This window comes from Aureobasidium melanogenum, assembly GCF_000721775.1.
Source record: "Aureobasidium melanogenum CBS 110374 unplaced genomic scaffold scaffold_26, whole genome shotgun sequence".
Taxonomy (NCBI): Eukaryota; Fungi; Ascomycota; class Dothideomycetes; order Dothideales; family Saccotheciaceae; genus Aureobasidium; species Aureobasidium melanogenum.
This window is the reverse complement of record NW_024470078.1, coordinates 317616-335083: the sequence shown is the minus strand read 5'-3', so window position 1 is coordinate 335083 and position 17468 is coordinate 317616. Positions and strand designations below refer to the sequence as shown.

The window sequence follows — 17468 nt, the reverse complement described above, 5'->3', positions numbered from 1 at the left end:
AAATCTTGGTTGTCGCCCCCTTTTTGGGCGTCTACCTTTATATACGACCAAGATTGGGACCCTCCCAGCGGCAACCTCGCCACTGTTTGGACGCCAAGGGGACGCCCTTGGTGTAGTGGTTGGGAAGCTCACCAAAAAAATTACCGAGCCACGTGCTACGCACCCCCTAGTAAGATGCGGTCCAAACCCGTAGACTGAAAGCGCTGGAACGGTGTTTTCTGTAATCAGTTTTTGCTCTTTTGAGGTTGAGATCTATTGTTCCTTTTCGCCTAGTCATTCTAGATGTGCTGTTGCTGGTAGATGCGTAGGGGTATTGTGTTTTGAAAGGGTGTGATAGAGCACTGAGCTGTAAAGCTCGGCTGTTTCTTTACAGCGTATGATATGGTGAAAGCGTCTGGATTCGAGCCCTGAAGACGCCATGCTTTATGTACTTTCTCTTTGGCGGAATACTTCAATATCACAAAAGTCGCACTTGCCTCCTACTGAGTAATAGTTGAGACGAATTGAGACGATACTGGTGTAGTCGCTCCTTCTGTTGGCACAAACTTTCCTGTGCTTCCTTATAGTAAGCATGCCCAGACTTATACGCGCAGCAACGTCTTTGCCTCCTGTTGTCCTATGTCCATTCCACAAATCAATCTTAGCCCCTTAGATCACCTTCACACACCCATCAGCACCAATCCACCTACACTCACTCTCCCATTACCCTCCTTCCTTAAATCCACCTCTGCCTCTCTTCATCCCACTCTTTACCCTCAACATGTTTCTCAGCCTCCTCGATAATCGGCTTGACTTCTTCCACCGCCTTGAGTCCCAATATAGCAACAAGGGTCTTGGCCGTGTCTGCAGTATACATCCCGAATCCATGATCGAGGGTATTCATACATGTGTTGAGGTTTTGTTTGGCCCAGTCTTTGGTGCTTGTCCAGGTTTCGAGGATGGGTAGTGAAGAGAAGGTTTGTGGGGTGAGGCTGGGGTAGAGAGTTGAGAGTGATGATGACATTGTGGCTCTACTCTTGTGTGAGAGCTTCTGGGCCAGAGGAAGGAAGTCTGGATGTTTTGATTGCGGGTTGTAGTATAAGTTTAGCAGTTGAGGTTTGCTCGGATCCTTCGTTTCCATATAGAGTGGAGAGGCTTCAGGAACGTCATACGACTTTGTTGATCCTACACTCGTATACCGCGGTCCATCAAGGCCTAGAACATATGCAACAACATTGGAAAAGGTTGAAAGATAAAAATATTAGTTCAAAGCATACATACCAATTATTGACTTTGGCTTGTATATCCATGTCCAAGAATTCATTCCTTCTCAAGTAAAACAAAAATGCAAAATCCAAGAAAACACAAACCGCATTCGTCTATTTGACAAAATCGCCCAACTCAATGTTGGGAATGATGTAAGGCTGCACATCATTTCTGTGCATAGTCCTCTGCTCATAAGCATACGCCAATCCAATCAACTCAGCCTCCGAGAACTTGTTTCCCATGAACGAAAGACCAAACGGTACCTTAGGACCTGTCTCCACCAAAGTGTTGCGAGCATTGTATGTGACGTTCCAGTCTGCAGGGTAGAAGCCCATGGGAACTGTGATTACAGGGCTGCCCACCAAGGCAGGAATGCCGGGGGAGAGTTGGGTAGGGAGGAGGACGGCAGAAACGTTGTTGCGAGAAAGAGCGCCGAGGATACCGCCTTCACCGCCGTAGTAAAGGTTTACTTGGTATGCTGCCCAGAAGCGCGGGTCAGAGTTGTTCCATCCTTGGTTGAAAAGAGCGTCATCCCAGACGGCCGTATCGCGATCCGGCCAATCTTCCTGAGCAAAGGTATGAGTGAAGTTTCTGACCTCTGCAAGATCGGTTACGTTGTTAGGGTTGTAAGACAATTCCGAGAGATATGTGTGCAGGTTTGTCAAGAAGTCGGCGTTGAGGACGAGAGTTTCGTTGTTGTCGTTAACGTATTGAGGGAAAGCGGTGAAGTTGGCATCAACGACGGTGGCGCCTGCTCGCTCGATCAAGGCGATGGACTCTTGGAAGGCAGTCATCACTGGTTCGTCGATGCCATAAATGTCAATGACGTTCCAGGCTACACCAATGCGCTTTCCCTTGAGGGCAGAGTAGTCACAGGCTCCTACATAGTCGGGAATGCTACCATTGTTGGGAATAGCTGAGGTGTAATTGTCGTTAGGGTCGACGCCGGCAATTGCTTGGAGAAGGTAGGCTGCATCTTTGACAGTTCTTGCCATCGGGCCAACGGTGTCTTGATGCTCGGAAATAGGAATGACCAGATATCTGCTCGTCAGACCAACAGTTGGCTTGATACCGACAAGGTTGTTGACGTCCGAAGGAGAAAGAATAGAACCAGATGTCTGCCTTGTGTCAAAATTGTCAACATTTCGCGCTGTATATGCTGCTACTAACCTCAGAGCCAAGAGCCGAAAGAGCAAGGCCAAGCGAAGAAGAAACACCCGAACCACTAGAAGAACCACTAGGATCTTGATGAGGGTAGTAAGCAGCCTCAGTTTGTCCGCCATATGCAGACCAGCCGTTAGTGCTGTTGTTTGAGCGATAGTTGGCCCATTGCGAGAGGTTGGTCTTGCCGAGAATAATGGCACCAGCTTTTCTCAGCTTTGCAGCCAGAGTGGAATCACGAGGGACCTTTGCACCAAGCAAGGAGAAAGATCCGGCTGTACTGTGTCAGAACATAATTCTTCTAATGCTTGGAATCAGCACTCACCAGTGTTGTTCATCTGATCAGCAGTAGCAATGTTGTTCTTGATGAGAATAGGCAAGCCATGAAGAGGACCTAGAATAGTACCGTTCGCTCGCATAGCATCCAATTCTGCAGCAATTGCTAGGGCATCTGGGTTGAGCTCGGTAACCATGCGAAGAGTGCTGTTCATCTCCATGATTCTGGCAGAATACGCCTTGACCAGATTAACACTGGTGAAGCGTCCTGCCTCTAGACCAGTGGCAAGTTCTTCTGTAGTAACATTGATGAGCGAAGGGAATTCTCCAAGACCAGTAGAAGTATTGTTGTATGGAGTCACCAAGCCAGCAACAGTGCTGACCAGAGCGATACCCACAGACAGTGAGGTCAAGAAACGCATGGTCCGAGGTATGCGGATGTGGACAAGATAGGTCAACGACAGAAGAACAGCGAGGGACAATATCAAGAACGATGGAAGGTATATACCCAACCTACGAACAGAGTCGTGATAGCAAAGCGACTCGAAAGTCAGCAGCAGTCGCCCATATTTGTACTTAGCCAAAGCAGGTATACTCAACACTGCCCTCTTAGATAATGTCGATAACGTAAAGGTCCATTGTCCGTCTGTGCCGCTGCAAGATTGCAGGGTTCTGATATCTTGCATCAATGTTTCCCCACGGTGCCAGTCGCATTGGCCGGGTCTTGGTGTGTTTCTTGGTAATTTGGAGTAGCAGGGCTATGCTGAATCGATCTGATGGCGCAGAGAAGTTTGATAAAGTCCGAGAGGCTCACAATTGCTCGAACAACCACTAGGGTATTATTTCGCACCTTCCCAAAACGTCTAAATCTCTGCTGATCGCGGGTCCTGATATTGACTTTTGCGGTGACATCTTGCATGCCGTCTTCCGTTCTCTGAGATTCTGGAGATGGAAGAGCCGCGCCAATCTGTTATAGGAAGGCCACTGTAGGCACTGACTAGGCATACTAACAGAACAAACTTGTTTCAGCGCCGAGATCGGAAGCTGCTATAAACGCATGACTTGACGCAGACTTATCTCCCCAATTCACGCCATGTCTTCGCTGCGATGCTAGGAAGAGTATTTGGAAGAGACAACCGTAAATTATGCTGCAAGGATCGCGCTTCAATCCAAGGCGACTGGGTATCTAGTCAATGGAGTATACTTCTCTGAATACAAGATGTCCAATGCTCGCCATATCTATGCTTCTTGGGTAGTTCCTCCGTGGCAACCTATAGCCACTGCACAATGAACGCCGCGCTAACGCAAAAGAAAGACCCTTGAAATCAGTTTGAAATATAAAAGGTAGATTTCGAACAGTGCAGAACCCATTGCTGCATATCCGTCTATTGTCCGGGTCGAGGGAAGACAGGGACGGTCTCCAGTTGCTCCCATCCTCCCATGCTTGCTTGTGGAGTGTTCTGCCAGCCTTGACCAGTCTGCTGGTTCACAAACATAGACTGTCTGAATGGATTTGTACTTCCAGTAACGGCAGGAGTGAGGAATGATGGCGATTGTCCTGTCGGCTGCGATGTCTGAGGGGATGGTTTCGCGAAGGGATTTGTTCCTGTTGGCTGTGCTTGCAATGGCTGCTGCTGCTGCTGGAAGCCAGTCTGCATGGAGTCTTGTTGGGGCGCCTGCCTTGCAAATGGGTTGCTCGATTGACGCTGCTGAGGCTGAGCAGTCTGCTGCGACTGCATGAGACCATTCATCTGACCAGTAGGCATCATCGACTGACGGAAGGGGTTAGTGGCTTGCGGCTGAACTGGTTGTGGTGGTGACTGCATTTGTGGTTGTTGCTGTTGCATAGCAAAAGCATCTTGCTGCTGCTGTTGCATGGAGAATGGATCTTGTGACATGAACGTTTGTTGCGGTTGCTGTTGTTGAGGTGGCGGACTCTGGAAAGGCTGCTGCACCGTGGATTGGAAAGGATTTGAGGAGAAGCCGGTCTGTTGTGGCTGCACTTGTTGCTGGGGTTGAGGGCCATAACCACCAAATCCAGCACCTGTGAATTGTGGTTGAAGTTGAGCAGTGGGCGGAGCCATAAACTGCGAGTTCTGCGGCACACCGAAGGGATTTGTCGACTGAGCTGTCTGGAAACCAGGATCGGCTGTTGGTTGACCGTACATCTGAGGGAAAGGCTGACCAGTTGGCTGCGCATATTGCTGAGTAGAAGCCTGAGCCATGGGTTGCTGCTGCTCTTCGATTGAGCCAAAGAAGTCGATAAGATCTGGAGCTGGGCCTTTGGAAGGTGGTTGAGAAGCGGCGGGTGCAGCCTTCTCTTGCTTTGGCTCAGCTTCAGCGAAAGTAACTGATCTCGAGGACTTGATTGGTTTGCCAGACTTTGCTTGCTGCTCGGCCAGGTACTGGCGTCTGTTGGTCTCGAAGTCGTGATCGTCGATATACTCTTGCAGTGAGTTGGCCAGACTCGTAGGAGCGTGCTTGATCTTGGGGATTTCCAACTTGGTAATGTGTTCGTATTGTCTGGCAATGCTGAGATATTGGACGACTTGATCTGTCTGCTTTGCGAAGGTTTTGTAGATTCCAATGGCATGTTCGGCGTCTGGTTTTGAGAGCTCGAAATAGTGGCCTGTGCAATTGCGTGTCAGAGGTCTGAAGCAGAGTTGAAACGTCAATGTACTGACTCAAGATGTTCATGACAGCTTCGTTCATGGCAGTGAACAGGTCGAGCAGATCTTTGGTGAGCAAGCGGAATGCCATCAGCGAAATGTCGTTCTCGGGCTCGTTTTCAAGAGGCTGTAAAGTGTCAGATTGTGAGATTGAGAGCTGAGCGTGGTACGCACATCGCATTTGATCAAGACTCTGATCTGGTCTTGAATTGCTTCGGTCTCTCGTAAGAGACCTTTGGCGATAGAGAGGTTCTTCATGCGACCAGGGTTACGAATGTGGTCAACGTGAGTGTCGGCGAAAGACTCTGCGCGCTGGATGAGGTAGTTGTTGTATCGGCGGATGTTCTGACCCTGTGTCTGGACTGTTTGGCCGTGTCAGGGCTCACGTATGAGACTAGGATATGCAGAAGAGGCTTACCATCGGTATAGCTGTTGATGGCCAGACGGTTCTTGGGCGCAGCGGCCAGGTACTTGAGAGTTGCATCGCGCTCTCCTTCTTTGATCATCAGATGTACAATGATTAGAGCCTTGAAGCAGATTGTCCAGGTCGTGTCGCGTAGACGCTCTTTCAATGTGCGGAAGATCTCGGCGACACCGGCCTCGCCGCCAGACGTGGCCAGGAGAATGTGTTCGACATATTTGGACTTGGGCGGCGCAAGCTATGGAAGAAGACCGTCAGCGACCTTGAAGGGTGGGTAGGTGCAGTAGCGTTGATGTAGCCGTACCTTGACCTTGGTGCCGCCTTTGACCGACTTCTCGACCGAGCTCGACATTGCTTCGGCGCGCGTGACTGCTCGTGCTGTCTAGGAGTGTAGGGACGTGGCGGGTAGTCTGCGCTGTCTAGTTCATGCTGTTTCCAAACGGCAAGCGCGTTCGTCTAAGAACGGTGTAACAAGGACAGCTCTTGCAATAGCCTGGCCAACTTTGGGCGCGACTCGGTCATCTCGGAATGCCAAACACGCTAAACCCCGGCTGCCGGCAAGATGACTTGGATGACGTTCGATCTTGCTACATTTTCACATCAGATGAACTGACTTCAACCATGTCACAATCATGTTACGGTCGCACTCCCACTGGTCAAGGATGTGCAACCTGTTGATGATGTTGTTTCTTCTTCGCTTGGTCGTTGAAGGTAGTGGAATAGAAGAATAGTTCCACCAACTTCATGAGGTTGACACTAGCGTGACACTTGACCAACAACAAAGAGAAAAGAACAAATGGAGAAAAAATGATACCGGACTATCTAATCGAATACCACACCTACCAACATGGGTTGAAGGCACAGAGAACCTTCCAAGTAGCAATAGAATCAGAGATGCCATCTTCGCGTCCGTTTGGTAACAAGGTGGTGTGCCGAACGCAGATCTCATGCCGCCGCAACTCTGCCATAGAGCCACTTAGGCCTCCGAAGAGGAGAGCTCTATAACAAAGCTGCGGACGACTCGACTGATACACACTAGGCTTTCATCATCTGCGCGCTTTGTTAGTCATGAATCTCCTCGTGGTTGTAGCAAACGTGCACTCACTTTTTTTGAACTTGGAAGGTCATGAAAAGTTTCAAATCCATCGCGACGCGCGACGAAGAAAACGAGCCCATGGCAAAATCTCGGCTGTCCCGCCGGCCTGGCCCGTCACTTCTTAATGAGCCATCATGGACATGAGATCCAATTCTGATATTTGCCATTGTATTCACTTTTGATTTGAGGACAACATTGTATGCCCTGATGCTGCATAGCATGCTTCCGCAGGCAGTAATTTGCGGACGCATCCTTCGAAATGTATCGCTGAGACCCCTTCGCCGGTCGTGGGCAACCCGACCATCAGCATCAACATGTAATGCAAGAAGCTTTTCCTTGACTGGAAGGTATCGAAACGAGGAAGCAGATAAGTTGTTGTCTGAGTTCAAAGAGAATTGTGAGGCAAAACATGAGCGACATTTGACCACATGCTAACTATCTCCTTCAGTCCACTTTCCCTCAGCAACTTGCAAACTGGAGAATGTAGCCTCTAGAGAAGTTGGAGAAGATATTGTGCTCCATGGCTATCTCGGCACACAACGGCAGGCTGGCAAGAATCTGCTCTTTGCCGAACTGCGGAGTACAACTCTATCACATTCCATTCAATTGGTCGCCTCGAACAAGACCACCAGCACCGAGGGAGAAAGTGTTTTTGAGAGACTCAGTACGCTGAACGTCGAGACGCCAGTAGCAATTGAGGGCAAAATTAAGAGTCGCAAGGCCAAACCGTCTCCGTCCAAAGCAGATGAAGGAGCTGTCAAGCAAATAACAGATGTCGAGATTGAACTGACCAAAGTCTCTCCACTAAACCACTTCCCCAAGGATATTATGGTCACCCAAGACTCAGTCTTCTCTGCAGAGCAAAGGCACTTACAACTAAGAATGGAGAAGCCGCTTCGGGATGCACTAGCTTTCAGGAGTAAAGCAGCCAGCATCTTACGCACAGAATTGTGCGAGGCCAAGGACTTTGTCGAGATTGAGACACCTCTACTGTTCAAGTCCACTCCCGAAGGTGCTCGCGAATTCTTGGTCCCTACTCGCACACCTGGCCTAGCATACGCCTTACCTCAAAGTCCCCAACAGTACAAGCAGATTTTGATGGCAAGTGGTATTCCTCGCTATGTGCAATTTGCCAAATGCTTCCGAGACGAAGACCTTCGTGCTGATAGACAACCTGAATTCACACAAGTGGATCTGGAAATGTCGTTCGCAACTGGAGAGGATGTGATGAACACAGTGGAGTCTGTTGTCAAGACGCTCTGGCAGAAACTCCTTGGAATCTCTCACAGTGACCCGTTCCCGCGACTCTCATACGAAGATGCGATGTCAAGATATGGCTCCGACAAGCCTGATGTGCGTCTTGAATCCAAGATTCAACGTGTTGAGTATATGCTACCTGTGGATCTGATCCGCAAGATTGGTCCGCTACTCGATCCGATTGTCGAGGTGCTCAAGATACCCATCTCAGGCGATGCAAAAGAGACCCGTGCATTTGTGACTCGTTTCATGGACTCGCCAGAAGCCAAGCCTTTCAACGAGAACCCAGAAGGACAGCCCGGCATCTTCATCTACGATCCTCGCAAACCACTCTCCGGCCTTTCGGTTTTCGGTTTCGAGGCCGCAGAAACAATAGAAGAGACATTGGATCTTGAAGAAGGCGATCTGGTCGTCCTTCAAGCTCGTAAGAATGCACCTCATGCAGGCGGCTCAACACCATTAGGCAATCTGCGCCTGGCTCTGCACAAATTTGCTGTCCAGCACAACTACATGCCTGCTCCTCAAGGCTTCGAGTTCCTTTGGATCACCGACTTCCCCCTATTCTCGCCCTCCGTGGCAAACGAGCCTGGTCAAGGTGGCGCTGCAGGTTTGAGCTCCACGCATCATCCTTTCACAGCCCCGAAAACAGCTGAAGATGTGGATTTACTGCTTACCGACCCAGCAGCTGTCAAAGCAGAGCACTACGATTTGGTAGTAAATGGAGTCGAACTTGGAGGTGGTAGTCGCAGAATCCACTCGGTGGCTATGCAGCAGTTCGTCCTTCGCGAGGTCTTGAAGATGAGCGAGGAACGACTCAAAGACTTTGACCATCTCATTGAGGTGTTGCGAGCAGGATGCCCACCGCACGCAGGCATGGCATTGGGATTCGACAGACTGATCGCTGTCATGCTTGGTAAGGAAAGTGTCCGCGATGTGATCGCATTCCCAAAAAGTGGAAGGGGAGAGGATTTACTCGTCAAGAGTCCGACACGCATGACCGAAGACCAACTCAAGACATACCATCTGAAGCTTCGAGAATAATCTGTATACACTCAAACTGTATCATATATGTACAAGTAGTCCAAAAAGAAAATCACTCTAACTCTGACCCCATCCTTCCAAGTTGACGACGTCGGGCTCAGTACCACTCCTCACAATCACCCACTGCACCTCCTCATCTCCGTCATTGACCTCCTGATGCTCTTGATACGCAGGAATTAAAGCGAAATCTCCTGGCTTCAAGACCTGGCGTTTCTTGCCTCCCTCACTAACGACGGCACCTTGACCTCGAACAGCATAGACGATGGTATCTTCGGCGCCGTGGTGGTGAACTGCTGAAGCAGAGTGAGGAGAGGCCAGCATTATGGAGCTACAAATCGATGAGAGGTTTGTGATGGCTGGCATGCGAGTCATGCCTTGTATATCTTAGCTATGATTTATGGTGATGTCGGGCGTGCAATTTTGCCTACCATCTGTCTGGCCGGAAGTAGAGGGTTGAATGTCGGCAGACTTGACGACGTGCACTTCCTTTGAAGCCATGATTGATGTGATACAGGAGTGTTCGATGTTGAGATTATGTTGCAACTGGAGTAGTTGACAGGGACGTGGAACCCCATGGTTCTTGTTCTAGGCTTGTTCTTCTATTGACGTAATGACTTGCCTTTGTGCTGACGGGTGCTACGGATGTCCATAATGGACTCTCTCTGTCTGTCGTGGTCATCAATTAAGGCCAGTCATAAGTAACACGACGTTCTCAGTCCGACAACGAGTCGGTCTGATGCCATTCACAGTCTCGCATGTCATGTCGCAAGCTTGTATGCAATGTCACAGCGGTCCTCGGCGCTCATGGACAGACGCGGACTTCGGATTGCGGAGATGGACAAAAAGCTGGGGAAACATGTGAAAGTTGCCTCGGTACCTCGGCAGGGGGTACATAATAACAGCCTTTTGATTCGCTCCCGTGTCCGTTTCTGCTGAGCTTTACCAAGACTCGTCTCTCCTCGTGACTTGAAGGTATGTTGTTAGCGGGTGGACGGATGAGGTAGATGAAATGTCAAAAGGCTGACATGTGAAGTAAGGAAAACGGATATTACCCTTTGACTTCCTTCCCTCCCTTGCTTGTGTCTTCGACCTCTACTAAGCTTCCTGATTCCTTCGGGTACATACATTTATCATACAACATGTCAGGCACATATTCTAAGGCCGACGTGCAATCGCACAACAAGGCCGACAACCTCTGGATCATTGTCGACGAGGATGTCTATGATATGACCAAGTTCCAGGTGAGATGGAAGCCTCGGTTGAAGGGCTCAAGATTCGGTATGCTAACGCCTTCGATCAGGAAGAGCACCCTGGTGGCAAGAAGATCCTCCAAAGAGTAGCTGGAAAGGATGCCAGCAAGCAGTTCTGGAAGTACCACAATGAGGCCATCCTGAAGAAGTACCAGAAGCAACTCCAGATCGGCTCTCTCGACTCGAAGAAAAAGGCTGCACCACCTACCCCTCCTGCTACCCCTCCCCCAGCAGCCAAGAAGGAGAAGGAGATTGTCAAGCCTGAAGCCGAGCCCGGTTTCGTGGCTCCTGAGCCCGGACGTGACGCCAGAGAGGCCGCCGAAGCTCTTGACCAATTTGGTGACCTGATCCCTGGTGGCGACCCCAACTGGTACCAATCTGTACGTTGTCCTGGTCTACACTGAGGATGCATACTAACAGACTTACAGTACCACTCGCCCTACTTCAACCAATCCCACGCCGATCTCCGCGCCGAAGTCCGAGAGTGGATGGAAAATGAAATCATACCAAACGTTACCGAATGGGACGAGGCCAAGAAGGTTCCAGACTCAGTATACAAGGCCATGGGTGAACGCGGTTACCTCGCTGGTCTCCTGGGTGTTCACTACCCCACGCACGTCACCGACAAGCGTGTCAAGTCTGTCGCCCCAGAGAAGTGGGATCTGTTCCACGAAATGCTTCTTACCGACGAGATCTCAAGAGCTGGCAGTGGTGGCTTCGTCTGGAATCTGATCGGTGGTTTCGGTATCGGTGCTCCTCCCGTCCTCAAGCACGGAAAGAAAGAGCTCGTCGAAAGGATCATGCCTGGTATCTTGAGCGGAGACAAGAGAATCTGTTTGGCCATCACCGAGCCTGATGCTGGTTCTGATGTCGCCAACGTCACTTGCGAGGCTAAGTTGAGCGACGATGGCAAGCACTACATCGTCAACGGCGAGAAGAAGTGGATCACCAACGGTGTCTGGTCCGACTATTTCACCACTGCTGTTCGCACTGGTGGCGAGGGCATGAACGGTATCAGTGTTCTTCTCATCGAGCGCAGCTTTGGCGGCGTCTCAACCAGAAGAATGGATTGCCAAGGTGTCTGGTCGAGTGGTACAACATATGTCACCTTCGAGGACGTCAAGGTGCCAGTCGAGAACTTGATTGGCAAGGAAAATCAAGGTTTCAAGGTTATCATGACAAACTTCAAGTAAGTTTCACTAGCTGCCGACACATACAGAACGAATACTGACAGCAGCTATAGCCACGAACGTATTGGTATCATCATCCAGTGCCTGCGCTTCTCGCGCGTCTGCTACGAGGAATCGATGAAGTACGCCCACAAGCGACGCACTTTCGGCAAGCAGCTTATCGAGCACCCCGTCATCCGTCTCAAGCTGGCCCACATGTTCCGCCAGATCGAAGCATCGTACTCGTGGATGGAAAACCTTATCTACCAATGCCAGCAGATGAACGAAGTGGAGGCCATGCTGAAACTCGGAGGTGCCATTGCCGGTCTCAAGGCTCAAGCAACCACCACTTTCGAGTTCTGCGCTCGCGAGGCCAGTCAGATCTTTGGTGGTCTCAGTTACAGCCGTGGTGGTCAGGGCGCAAAGGTCGAACGCCTCTACAGAGATGTCAGAGCATACGCCATCCCCGGTGGCAGTGAGGAGATTATGTTGGATCTGAGCATCCGCCAGTCCCTGAGGGTGCACAAGGCTTTGGGCATGAAGCTGTAAGTGTGCACCGCTACACAAAGGGCGCGAACAGGTTCCATGCCTCAAGATCTCTGTCGTCAGCCGCAATTCAGCGCCTTAGGCTTGGTTCGAGAGCAAGTAAACTAGCGATACCCTTGATATGAACTGAAATGAGAACATCACTATCCGTTTCGCAAGTGCAACTGCCCGTCTATTCCGATTCTTTGGGTTCTTGTGGTCACTGTGCTTGTCACTCTCTATGCGAGACAAGCGAGATTTTTACCTATGGATGCTCTGCATGATTCAGCTACGCGCCGGCAAGCCCATTCGACATGTCATCAATTTGGTTGGGACGTGTTTGATTCATATCGAAGCTCGCTCATGCAGAGTTCCCTGTGCTTTTCTGCCTATTGCAGTCAAGATGGAGCGGCAAGATCGAAAAAGTTCAATGCATTGCGGAGTTTCCTCGATCAAAACATTTGGAATTCTTCTTCGTGCGTAAGAGTCTTTTGCTGCAAGACATGCGTCACTAAAACCCCTCGGAAAGAACAGAGTCATGCTTCTGCTTTTCAGCCCTTTTTGTGGGCACCTTTAGATGACATGCATGAAAGATTTGTTTGCAAGAACGCGCGCGGGAGATTTGCCTGGATTGGTTCCGCGTTTGGGTCAATTTATTGTCGGCTCTTTGGTCTTCTTCTTTTGCAGGGCGTGAACCCCACTAGATCCTCTGACCGTGTCATGCATGGCTCTCTAGCATTGATCCTTCTTAGCATCTGGGATGTGAGTGTTTTGGCAGGAACAGTGGTGGGGAAAATGTTGGAGGTTGATCTGTCAAAAAGCGGGAAGGAGCGGTCCGTTGCCTTTTCTGTCCACGCCATCATCACCAAACCAAACTCGCTTTTCACGATGGGAACTCATTCGTTCAGCAACACAAACCAAGATGTGCGACCAAACATGCAATGATCCTTCTCAGGGGGCCGTATGTAACCAGATCCAAATCGTCGGTGTGACACGGCGCGGCGAAGCTGCATGGTTGTGCAACAGCCTTACCCAACGAGGCAAAGGCTAGACAGCCATCTCCACATCGTGTCCTTTGCTTCCTTCTAGCTGACCTTTTACCCACTGTCAACACAGCAAAGCCATGTTTCGAAGTCGAGACGCCTTATCTTACTTCTTCATCGTGGCAGGGCTGTGAGGACAGCGGGAGATCCACACCTTGCGATCGGGGATCTCCAGGTAGTATAACGCAATATCGGTAGGCCTTTCTGACGTTTGGGCGTTCTTGGACAGGGAGTATGACATGCATTGCCCGGACCATCTTTACCTCTTCTCTGCAAGCTCATCAGGACGTTGGACTTAGAAAGCGGCGGTCCCGAAGGCTAGGGTATGCAGATGCAGCAACCCAGGCACAGGTACAGCGCTGGTCTCCTTGTTGACGATCGTCTTCTTTTCTGCTATGATCCCCCTCAATGCAGCGCGTTTGGTCGCCCTCGTTTTGTTTCGTCCGTTCGCGATCTGAACGCCGTTCGTCTTCTTGTCCCAAGCGTCCATCGTCTTGTTTTGCCTATCTGTCTCTCTCTTATCCCTCATTGTGGGTATCGTTCAATCCTCCGTCTTTCTTTTAATATCCAACCATTCCACCCGTTACGCGTTTTCCGTCAACTCACCGTCGTTCGTATCCAAACTGTACCGGTGTACCTGATTGATAAGAACATCTTGGCTTTCTTATAACCGAACCATGGCATCAACAGAGGTAAGTTGATACATAGCTACAACACTGCTGCCCTTACATGTATCAAGAGGGAATCCTTCGTCATCTGAATGATAGAAAATGCTGACCTTTCAGAAGTTAAATCCACACCGCTTCTCGCAGCAACAACCACAACATCATGAACCTCAAAGACTATCTGGTGTATACCAATACCACAACGCTCCTGAGGTGTTACCCGAACATGGACTCGAGTACGATGACAACGTATATCCTGTCTCGGACAAGTATCCGGTAACCAGTATGGACGACTATCCTGCAAGCTTCCGCGCACAACAGTATCGCGACACCAACAACAGACCACCTCGGATCATTTTTGGGATGAAGATGCGATCCTTCTTGCTCGTGGCATTTGTGTTCGTCCTCATAGTGGTTGGTGCGGTGGTGGGAGGCACAGTAGGGCATAGTTCATCTCATGCCACAGGCACTGAAGCACTCGCCAATGAAAGCTCGTATGTTACACTGCTGTTTTGTCGTACTATCTTATACTTATACACATTCAGACCGTCATCAACGACATTACAATCATCAGGCGGTGTCCGTACAATCGCTGCATCAGAACCAACCACAGCCTCCATGAAGCCGACCATATCAGCCACTGCATCATCAACAGCACTATCAACACCAACCTTTATCCCTCTCTCCGCCTGTCCATCTGCAAACAACACTCTCTACACCTCAAACCCTTCCACCAACTCTTCCCTAAACCCTTCCGACAATGCCACAACTGTCGACTTGACATATACACGCTACTGCGACGCCAACAAACCTACAGATTTCAAACCCCTGACTTCTGGCTTCGTATACACATTTGACGACTGCATCGAATTATGTGCAACTTACAATGTCTATGCTGTTGGATCGTCAAACTGTAATGTGGCTGTATATGATGTGCAGCAAGCAAGACCAGTTAATTGTGTAGTTGGAAGTGCACAAAACGCTAGTGCGAGTAGTCTAGGCGTTGATGGTGGACTGGCTGTTGCATTGCTTAACCCTTCAACCTAAGTGTTTGACTTGTCTAGTGTGGCGTTTTTCCTTTTGTCTCTGCATTTTTCCGGTCAAAATGTTCTCGGCGGATATGTTTTGTGGATTTGAGCTATGTTATGGAAAGGACAAGGCAGGCATGAAGCCATATGATCACTATCACTAAGTTATTTTTGCATGGAGAATTGGAGCTATTGCGTTAATAGGTTTGTATACTATCGAGGGTAGAATATTTAATTATCATCTTTTTGATTATCTTCAATGATCGCTCGTCGTAGCGATCTATTTCCCTGTGTGCTCCTAGTTCTTGCTCAGCTCGCTCTTCCAATTGCTCCTTCCTAAGCACTCATGTTTGCTCTTACCCAGTGTAGAGAAACTGAACTTGCGACTCTTTTAGCAATCGCAGACCCCGAATGCTCGAGCAGAAACAACTGACAGACTCAAGACAGAGTGGCGATGAGAGAAACACTAGGCTGGATCTTGATTTGGTAAATATGCTTCATTGAGGTATCGTTAATGGTATCTATGTACAAGCGGGTCATTCGTGAATCATATGCCGAATCACTGGCATCTGATCTATGTATGCAAAGAAGTAAGAAACAGGAAAAAGAAGAAAGAACAATGGTACATCTCAAGGATACTGGGATCCAGGAAACACACTTAGTGGTTGTAGCGGTAAGGTTCATAGGCTGCACCACGGTGGTAGTCACCGCCATAAGGAGCAGCACTAGCATTCCACACAGGACTCTGAGGCTCATGTGTATATCCGGTTTCCTGCTTGTAGTACGAGTCTGCAGCGCCACCGTCGACGTGTGTGAGAGGAACAGCATCAGAAGCGCCACGATGGTGAGCATAAGGAGATTCGACACGTTCGTAGCCGGCGCCGCTCTTCTCGGACTTCATGCTTCTGCCTCTGTTGAGGAAGCCAGCTTTGGGCAGGCCGAGCTCGGCGGCGGGAGCTTCCTTGTTGCGGATGTGGTGGGGGTTGGACTTGCCGGAGCAGCAGCAGCAGCTGAAGAGCCAGAACAGGGTGGCGATGAGGATGAAGGCGGTGGCGAGCCATGTCACGGCAAGCATGTGGCCGGACAAGCTGACCTTGACATTATAGTCCTTGAGCTTTTCGTGCAGAGTTGAGACGAGAATGCTGAACATGACTGTAGCTGTGATGGAGCCTCCGAAGATGAGAATGGTCGAGATGATGGCGCAGATCCAGGTAAGGAAGCTGCCCCAGCGCGAGCAGACGGCGAATATGCCAAAGACGATGGTGAGGACCAAGGCCCAGAGACCTGCGAAGTAGGCGGCGAACATCCACTTGCTGACCTTCTTGTACAGGTCAATTGATTTGCGGGTGCTGCTGTCGAGAACCTTGTCGTAGAGAGCATCGGCATTGCTAGAGACATATGACTCGAGTTGGGAGAGAACACCGCTATCACTAGTACCTGCAAGATCCGAAGCAGCATCTTCAGTAGCGTTGAGAGCCTTCTCCAAACTCCAGACCTGGTAGGGGTTGAACCAGAAACCGGTTTGACGAGCAGAACAGTGAGTGATGTTTGTACTGCTTGTGCCATTGCCACTGTCACAGTAGTTCCAGAGGAAGATTTCGTACTTGTTGGAGATGAAACCTTCCTCCTTGGCCAGGTTGATCACTGTACCCAAGGTACTACTGTCGGTTGTGAAATTTGAGAAGTCGGCGCTGAAGAAATGGAGATCGTTTAATGTTGTCGAGTGTTTATCAATGCCACCCAGGTTGATGAGAAGAACGCAGACGAAGGAGGCAATAGTCAGCGCCATCGGCGTGAAGATGCATACTGCACGCCCTGCTTTGCCCATGTTTGCTGGAAGTTGATAGAAGTTGTTTAGTGTTGATACTGGTCCTTCCTAGGTGTGTCTCGCTAATATTTTTTTTTTCCAAGAACCAATGTCGAGAAAGTATATGGCGAATGTGAAACTTGCGGAGGTGGCTAATAAAGGGTCCTTGAGAGTGGAACAGGCGTTGTCGGAAAAAGCGAATTGCTGTTGTTGTGGCGACGCTGGAAGGGTAGACAGCCCAAGCGAATGTTATAGGAAGGAAGGATGGAAAACTCCCAGTCAGGCGAACCAAAGAGGTTTTGTATCAAAACACTCCACGCACTCAGCACGGCACAGGCGATCCTCTAGACTCGTAGTCAGGCTGCCGCAGCCTTTGTCCGCAGGGGTGGCTGCGCAAACACTGCTGACGTACGTTTTGCTGCTGCTCTTCCAACATCTGCGGTGCACTGTCCGTTCACTGGGTGAATCGCACCATGAATCCTTGGCTCTGATCAGCATCCTTGGGAGGTCAATCAAACACATCTCCAACCTCCTCCACCTCTTCTTGCAATCTCCTACCTAAAGCAAAGTCATCCTATACCACGACCTTTCTCAATCGTCTAGGCCCAGGCAAAAGAGACTTCTTCGGCTGACAGTGCTCTCTTGCGTGCCCAGACAAAGGCAACGCGGCCATTGTGAGCTTTTCTCCGTAGACCAACCCGACACTATTTTTAGAACTTCGTGGCAGGGCGGGCAAAAGCCAAGACAACACCTTTGCACTCGCCTTACGAGCAAACTGGCTGGTCTATAAGGGCGAGCAAGACTTGTGGCTGGAG

The 17468-nt window shown here is 49.9% G+C and overlaps 7 protein-coding genes across 7 annotated transcripts; 3 read left to right on the top strand and 4 right to left on the bottom strand.

The window, feature by feature from the left end:
• Positions 1-1358: 1358 nt before the first annotated feature.
• M437DRAFT_69305 (amidase) lies at positions 1359-3104 on the bottom strand (the record flags this gene model as incomplete). Its single annotated transcript, XM_041025259.1, has 3 exons — positions 1359-2363; positions 2416-2681; positions 2732-3104. The coding sequence occupies 3 exons, from the start codon at positions 3102-3104 to the stop codon at positions 1359-1361; spliced, it is 1644 nt and encodes a 547-aa protein (XP_040876304.1).
• A 963-nt stretch (positions 3105-4067) lies between these two features.
• Positions 4068-6124, bottom strand: M437DRAFT_57295 (ANTH-domain-containing protein; the record flags this gene model as incomplete). Its single annotated transcript, XM_041023201.1, has 5 exons — positions 4068-5311; positions 5367-5478; positions 5526-5713; positions 5770-6010; positions 6077-6124. 5 exons carry the CDS (start codon positions 6122-6124, stop codon positions 4068-4070), a joined length of 1833 nt encoding a protein of 610 aa, XP_040876303.1.
• Positions 6125-6393: 269 nt separating this feature from the next.
• On the top strand, positions 6394-9166 carry M437DRAFT_87891 (uncharacterized protein; the record flags this gene model as incomplete). Its single annotated transcript, XM_041028729.1, has 2 exons — positions 6394-6436; positions 7317-9166. The coding sequence occupies 2 exons, from the start codon at positions 6394-6396 to the stop codon at positions 9164-9166; spliced, it is 1893 nt and encodes a 630-aa protein (XP_040876302.1).
• Positions 9167-9223: 57 nt separating this feature from the next.
• On the bottom strand, positions 9224-9664 carry M437DRAFT_87890 (RmlC-like cupin; the record flags this gene model as incomplete). The annotated part of the gene is made up of 2 exons (XM_041028728.1): positions 9224-9540; positions 9595-9664. 2 exons carry the CDS (start codon positions 9662-9664, stop codon positions 9224-9226), a joined length of 387 nt encoding a protein of 128 aa, XP_040876301.1.
• A 641-nt stretch (positions 9665-10305) lies between these two features.
• On the top strand, positions 10306-12134 carry M437DRAFT_78402 (acyl-CoA dehydrogenase NM domain-like protein; the record flags this gene model as incomplete). The annotated part of the gene is made up of 4 exons (XM_041026985.1): positions 10306-10407; positions 10467-10796; positions 10845-11605; positions 11660-12134. 4 exons carry the CDS (start codon positions 10306-10308, stop codon positions 12132-12134), a joined length of 1668 nt encoding a protein of 555 aa, XP_040876300.1.
• Positions 12135-13923: 1789 nt separating this feature from the next.
• On the top strand, positions 13924-14865 carry M437DRAFT_57505 (uncharacterized protein; the record flags this gene model as incomplete). Its single annotated transcript, XM_041023240.1, has 2 exons — positions 13924-14312; positions 14364-14865. The coding sequence occupies 2 exons, from the start codon at positions 13924-13926 to the stop codon at positions 14863-14865; spliced, it is 891 nt and encodes a 296-aa protein (XP_040876299.1).
• Positions 14866-15504: 639 nt separating this feature from the next.
• On the bottom strand, positions 15505-16674 carry M437DRAFT_57365 (uncharacterized protein; the record flags this gene model as incomplete). Its single annotated transcript, XM_041023215.1, has 2 exons — positions 15505-16248; positions 16342-16674. 2 exons carry the CDS (start codon positions 16672-16674, stop codon positions 15505-15507), a joined length of 1077 nt encoding a protein of 358 aa, XP_040876298.1.
• Between the last annotated feature and the right edge of the window lie 794 nt (positions 16675-17468).